The sequence below is a fragment of the Geospiza fortis genome, unplaced genomic scaffold (genome assembly GCF_000277835.1).
Source record: "Geospiza fortis unplaced genomic scaffold, GeoFor_1.0 scaffold237, whole genome shotgun sequence".
Lineage (NCBI taxonomy): Eukaryota > Metazoa > Chordata > Aves > Passeriformes > Thraupidae > Geospiza > Geospiza fortis.
The window spans coordinates 2529551-2536754 of NW_005054319.1; the positions used below are offsets into that span (position 1 = coordinate 2529551).

Below are 7204 nucleotides of genomic sequence, written 5' to 3' on the forward strand. Positions count from 1 at the left end.
TGCAATTTGTTATGTTTTGATTCAGTGAAGCCACATAGGTTTAGCTTTGTCTACAACAGGTTTTTATCAAGAGAGCAAATAAAAAATCACACATTTTATTGACCATGTACACTTGAACACTTTTTATTGAGAATGTATTATAAGTCAATACTTCCTCTATGAAGCTTTCCATAAAGTCCATTTCTGTAGTATTTTGACATGATATTGGAGTCCACATCTCTTCATTGTAATAGAACCAGAATAAGATTTCTAGTGGCTGATCACCTTCTTTCATTGACTGAAATTAAATCTTCAGAGACCAACAAAATTTGATTCTGAAATGTAAACTTTTGAAACTAAGACCTTTAATAAGTTGGTCAACAAGGGCCTGTCTTGAGCTAGCTGTGTTAATAACTCAGAAGCAGAACATGACATTTTTGTTAGTTGATTGATTTGACTTAATTAGCAGTTCCGCAAGAGGACTGTAAGCCATAAATCAATTCAAATATTAAGTTTAATTTTGTGAGAAAATAACACTGTTAATAATGGCATTTAACTAGTGCTTACTTTCTAGTACACATTATATACATACAGAAGAATACAGTACACCTTCCTGTTCAGAGGTTTACATTTAAATGATACACTTTTAGAAATAATTTAATAAACTCTTTGCAGATTCTTTTTACATCAGTAGGACGATTTTTATCTTGCATATATACAGTATTTTTATTCATATCTATTTAAATGTGTAATAGATAAGCCCCTATTTACAGTCACCAGCAACCTTCAGGTATTTGAAATGGAAAGGCCCCATTCTCAAGAACTTTGTGTATTAAATGTTTGTCCATAAAAGTTCTTCCTAATTTATGATACCTTGTATTTCCTTAAGTATTTCACTGCACTTGCTCCTCTACTGTTCTTTATATAAATACTGCAAAGCTCTCTCTTTTTGGGATGCTGCTCTTTGAGAGATACCAGGTGAGGGTGCTGCAATTAAGTTCAGATTCCCTCAGCAGAACAGCAGCAAGGCAGATCCAAAGCACGGTTTCTTTGAGGCAACTAATAAATCAAATTAACTTTTCTAAGAGGTTGAGTGGATAACAGTCTTGTTCATTAAATTACCCAAGTTTTCTATCTATGATTGCCATCACATTTAGTGTTTTCAAGGATACAGACAAACATCCGTAGCTCAGTTGCAGTAAAAAAGATTAGGAAAAAATCAGATTGGATGCCCCATGGGTAAGCTCCATAAAAATCTGTCTTTCTACATCTCTTTAATAGCAGCTTGCATTTTACTACATAAATATGTAATGTTGAATCACTGAGTAAGATTTGGATTATCGTAAAGGAGTCAGTGTGATGAAGTAAACATGAGCATTGAATGGCACCAGGTGTGCAAGACAAGCAGGGATGGGAGAGAAATGGAAGTTAAATAAATTGTGCAGAGAAGTGAAAAACGATAAAGAGAAATGACACAAGATCCATGATCTGAAACTGAGTATTTAACACTGAGAGAAAGGAACAGAAATGAAGGCAACAGTTCTTTTAGAGACAGCAAAGAAGATGTCTTAAGAGAAGGAGGAAATGGAAGTATGGAAGCAACATGGAAGTTGAAATTGCACTTAAAGTTGCCTGCTCAGCTGCACTGTTCTGGCAGTGTCCCAGTTCTGAAAGCCTCTATTCACACCAGATAAGCCAGTTCCTCCCTGCTGGAACTCCTCCTGCATAATGGCACAAAATTTCTTTAACAGATTTTACGTGAGAGATTTCATGTGGCGCATTAAGAAACCTAATTTTCCTCAAATGGGAAGAAGGAGTCTGTTTGCTTGACAGCTGTAAGGAAGGATTTTTTTCTTAAGCACTTCTGTGTGGAAGTGAGCTTGAGTGCTCAAGATGTGCAGAAATTCATAGAAAATCTCTCAAGGTAGGCAAAACCAAGAAAGCAGCCAGTATCATGTGTGTCAGCAGAGAGGCACTAAATGAGTGAGCTGGACACAGCAATAAGGAACAGCTTAAGTTCTTAGCATGGTTTTCATCAACAGGCTAAAACTGAAAACACTACAGAAATAGATTATTTACTCTGTAGGCTTTAAGGGTTAAAAATATTCAGTAAAATATGAAAAGCTCTTAAAAAAAGTAAAGGTTAATGGAAAGTCTCCCACCAGGATGTTGATAACTTAGAGATGGTTGTATATAAAGAAGATAAGCAAAGATGACTAAGGGAAGAAATTGCTTGATGGGAAAAGATCTGAAAGGTCTGTTCCTCAGAAAGTTCTTTTCACATAGAACTTCAGTATGTGTCTCTGCTGACAGACTAGGGCCAGTTATCAGACAAGATCATGCTCTAAGCAATGGGAAGGGTTCAGTTCTGGTCTTGCTTCATGTTTTTTTCTATACCAGAAGCTTGAAAAGTCACATTTTTTTAAATGATGTCATGTGGAATCTGAGTTGTGCTGTGACAGATTAAGCAATAAAATGACGCTGTAGCATGAATCAAATGACAAAAATGTCTTGGGGCCCCACATCAGTGGGAGAACATCAGCTCCACTTGCACCCTCCCTCCTATCCCCCCCCGTCATTAATGCAACAGCAGCACAAGAACAGGTAGTTTTTGGGTCAGTGCTTTGTAGCTTGTTGTTGTAACTGTTTATGTGCTTCCTGCAGCGTGTCTGTGTTTCTCACGTATTTCGGATAATCAGTAAAATTCTTTACTGTGCATCCAAGAATCCCAATGGAAGGCTTTTTTGAGAGGTCAGCAAAGAGCTGATGCTGACTGGGATTCCTATATTGAGGAATTTTATATGGTTTCCAAACCTCCAGTGACGTCCTAGATTAAAGAGAGTGTAATTTATTTGTTGCAAACATATTCCTTGAAAATACAAAATGTTAATCATAAACATATTTATTTTTAAAGATAATTACTCTTGTTACATGAACATATGTGGACCATAACACTTAGCCAGACAATCTTTGCTAGTTAAATTCTGATTTAACTTTGTAAACCACTGTGTCCTTCATTTTAGTATGTGGAACAAACATCTCTGAGTTCCATCAGAATTAGTTAATAAATATTTCTGAATTCCTGAAATGTTTTAGGATACAATCAAAGCACTGGAAAATTAAAACACATTTTTGTTATTTGTTGTAGCTAAAAGAAAAATCACTTTACCATAAATGTTAAAACAGGTTAGTTTGTGTGAGAAAATAATTTCTGAAAAAAGTAAATTAGGCTTCTTTTAAAGGGGGAATCAGTGATGGAGAAAGAAATTAAATAATTTAATTTATAATTAGCATTTACTATTTGGACATGTATAATTGGGTCATATGATCTTCAGTAAAGATCAACTATATAATCTTCATTGAAAAATGCTATATACTTCATCAAGGATAGCACTATCACTTCTTTGTACAGAAAACAAGGTAATACCTTTTTCTATACAAGATACAAGGTGCTGTGTCTTCAGTCAAGACTTCAATAAACTGCTTATTGATTTCTTCAGAGAGGAAGATCAGAGCCATGAAAACTGAGTTTATCCTCTGTCAGCAGTTCAGTGCACTGAAGGTATCTGATGTCACAGGTAATGCAGCACACAGGCCAGAGCCTCACACCACCTCAGCAAACAACTACTGGAAAATTAAGACTCTTGCATTCAACTGCAATGGAAGCTCCTTCCAGCCTCTTGGTTGGGACTCTCACGTGTCTCTGAGTGCCAACACAGCAGCATCACAGTCCCAGCACTGAGCAGCCAGTGCTGCAGTCACAGAGCACCAGGGGTTTGTCACACCTATGTCATAACCTGCTGTACCACTGTGCGCTCGTGAGAACACCCCTGGTTCCCACAGTGTATCTTTTTAAGCAAACGTCGTAATTTGTTGGGAAAGTTTTTGTTGATGTATCTGTAGAGCAGAGGCATGACAAAGCTGCTGGAGAAAGCCAGGAATTTTGACAGAATCGTGGCAAAGTGTAATATCTGAATGGAGTTTACATCTGGAATTCTTCCTCGTAGGTTAGTAAACGTGCTTACCAAGAGAATAACGTAATAGGGTGTCCAGAGGGTGAACTGTGTGCAGACTGTGGCAATCAGCAGCCTGTGCACAGAGGGATCCAAGCGCCCTGTGTCCTGATCCAGTGGCGTGGCCTCCTTGCGGATCCGCAGGATCAGCGTCAGCGCGTAGAGAACGGCGATGGCGGGAACAACGTACCCGATGAACACCATGATGGCATCCGCTGCCTCCTGGTTCTGCATCTTGGAACACTCGATTATCTTGGTGGACACGTGGTTGCAGACGTAGAACAGGAGAGATGAAAAGCTTGTGAGCATGGCCCCGCCCCAGATGAACCCGCAGACGTGTTTGGTGTTGTACACACTGGACATGTAAGTCCTGGGCAGGGCACGTTCAATGTAGTAGTCCAGACTGAGCAGTGTGGTAGAGTACATGGTAACCAACGATGAGACGTTGAATAAAATAAGGAAGGTAATATAAACTTCATTGCTGGAATTCCAGATGGCCCATTTTCTATTGGCAAGACCCAGCAGGTACATTGGTGCCAGAGTGTTGATGATGAGGCCGGCAATGGCAATGTTGACAAAGTAAACATCTGGCATAGTCATAGTAGCTTTGTTGTAGAGGTTAACTAGGACCAGCAGGCCATTGTAACAAAGGCCAATTGGGAAACATATAATGAGGTAGAGAAGGGAAAAGATGGAAAGCACAAGGTCGAAGTCATGGCAGAGATGCTGGTCCTCACTGTTCTCAGTACTGTTGATTAAGGCTTCACAGCTCCACATAGTGATTTTAGCTTTTGTGTCTTCTTTGCTGGTTACCAGCTTTTCTGTAGAGAGAGAAAGAGTGAAAGTGTTGTTAAAATATTACATTGGAAATGAAATGCAAAGTACTGCGAAGAAAACATTTTGAACTTCAAGATTATACACATCACATAACTGATGTTGTTACTCTAGAAGAAAGTAAACTGTTATTCAAAATTTCATTAGACTAATACATGTTCTCCAGTTTTGATTTAAATGAAACTACTGGCAAATTAGTTGATGCAGGACACTCAACAGAAGTAAATTGTAAACTATCTTTAAGTATTGATGTATATATGAATATTAATGCAATTTTTTGAAAACTGTCAAACAGTACCTTGTATATATGTAAAAGTACCTAAGGGTAACTACTGAAGAGTGGAAGGATATATAAACTGAAGCACAAATCTTCATGGTATGATGGAAAATAGAGATCTCCTAACATCTTAAATAAGCTTTACCTTAAAAAAAAGTTTCTTAGGAGGCACATCCAAGGCAGTATGGTGGATGTGTATTGTATCACTGATAAAATTGACAAAGACTAGAGGATACTGGGAAATGAGGTGTAAGGGGGGGTTGGTTTTGTTGTGGATTTTTTTAAAAATAGGTCAGTTTCTATTCAGACTTCCAACCTTATAACCATTTCATTTCAAAAAAAAACAATGGACCTCTGTAGTCCAGGGAACCTAATATCAGGGCAGCCTGACTTTCCAAAAGGCAAGAATCAGCTATCATTTCCTCTCAAAATAGCTCGAATTCTTTAAAAAGTATGCTACTATCAGCAGTTGTGGCCCAGCCATCTTTGCTTTATCATCAGTAGAGATAGCATTTTAACTGAAACTGAGTGAGCTTCAAAGCAGCCATGTAAAGTTGCTTTCCAAAATGCAGGAATGAGAAATAATCTCTGAAGTACGACTCAAAACAGGCACAGCCTTAAAATCATGGTTGTTATCGATGGCATTTCAGGGGCAGGGTAGAGCTGGTGCAGCAGGTGATTCCCCACGTCACGCACTCTGCCTGTCACACACTCCTGTGGTTTTGTGTGCTCCTCTGTCAGCACCTATAGCAAAGTGTAAGTACACGTACCTGGATTCTTTCCAGAGGGAGAGCAAGATTTAATCAATCCACAATAAACATTGTGCAATGAAAATGAATGCTACTAGACAACATGCTGTACTCCATGAACCAGATGGCTAAATTATACTGTGTGGGGTCTGTGAGCATACAGTACGTGACTGCATCTCCCTGGTGCTAATCCTCTGACTCTTCAGCCATAGTATAAAACTTGTCCCAAAATTGTGTCAACTTCCATGTGTTATTTCCCACTGCAGTTGTTTTGTGTGCATTTTTCTTCTAAATAATACAAGCTGAGCCAAAAGTCAGGCTAAAAATACAGTAATTTTAGCTGGGCAAGCAAATATTTATTCCACTGTCCCATGTTGGATTTCCTCACAGAAGTGGCTTCTGTGGCAGCACCAGAAGTTCTATTGTTTTCAAAGGTTGTTTTCACCTTTGTGGGAAAACCTGACTTTTTTTGGTTCATTTTCTCACATCAGTTCTTCAGCTAAACTGTTGTGTTGAGTGGACCATATCACATCTTTATGTTGTCTATCTGTCCTCATTCTATTTTTGAGCACTGATAACAACCCTGTTTGTTTTCAAGAAGCATCTGCTGGTTTAAGATTTTAAGAAAGAAAAAGAAAAGCTGGTTTTTTCGCAGTGGAAGGGAACCAAAACTACATCTCATTGAACTGTTATGACTCGATTCAAGCCAAGCAGCAGACTGGAACTAGATATTGCAAATATATGCATTCTCGTGAGTGCAAAGGTGACTAAGCACAAGCATGGGTACAATCATGTAATTCCATTATGTAGGTTTATCCTTAAGCATGTAGCTTTGATTACTCCAGACTGAATTACATCAGCCACTGAATAACTTGCCTGTATATTGTCTCAGAAGATCAACAGTCTTTGCTACCAGGCTTTGTATTTTACAGAGCAGGGGGATGTCTGGTTTCACAAATGGTTTTAGTCATTACCCTTATTCTTTCTTTACGTCCTCCAAGTGTGGTTAAACACGACAATTCTGTTTTAATGATAGAAATGGCAGGCCATTCATTCTGTTAAACTGTAATCTTAGGAAAGTGACAATATTTACCTCTGAAATAAGCAAAAAATAAACCCCAAAACTAAAATTCTTTCTCGGAAAACCTTCTTGATGACTTTCAAGTTCCCAGGTGAGGTATTTCTGCGGCTGAATCCCAAATCCCCGGTGTTGAATGCTGACTTACCAGCGAAGGCACTGACCCTGTTGGCTGTGCAGCGCAGGCCCCGCTCACATTCCGTCCCCGGCCGTGCCTTTTGTCATTGTCCGGGCGGCTCTGCCGTGCCGGGCTCGGTCCCCGCAGTGACCGGGC

The 7204-nt window shown here is 39.0% G+C and overlaps 1 protein-coding gene across 1 annotated transcript in view; it reads right to left on the reverse strand.

The window, feature by feature from the left end:
* Positions 1-2865: 2865 nt before the first annotated feature.
* The window catches only part of GPR146 (G protein-coupled receptor 146), a 46209-nt gene continuing 41870 nt past the window's right edge, over positions 2866-7204 (reverse strand). Inside the window, exon 3 of the mRNA XM_005420361.2 lies at positions 2866-4813. Within this exon, the coding sequence (XP_005420418.1) occupies positions 3765-4769 (1005 nt within the window). The 5' untranslated portion in view covers positions 4770-4813 and the 3' untranslated portion in view covers positions 2866-3764. The remainder of the gene's footprint in view (positions 4814-7204) is intronic.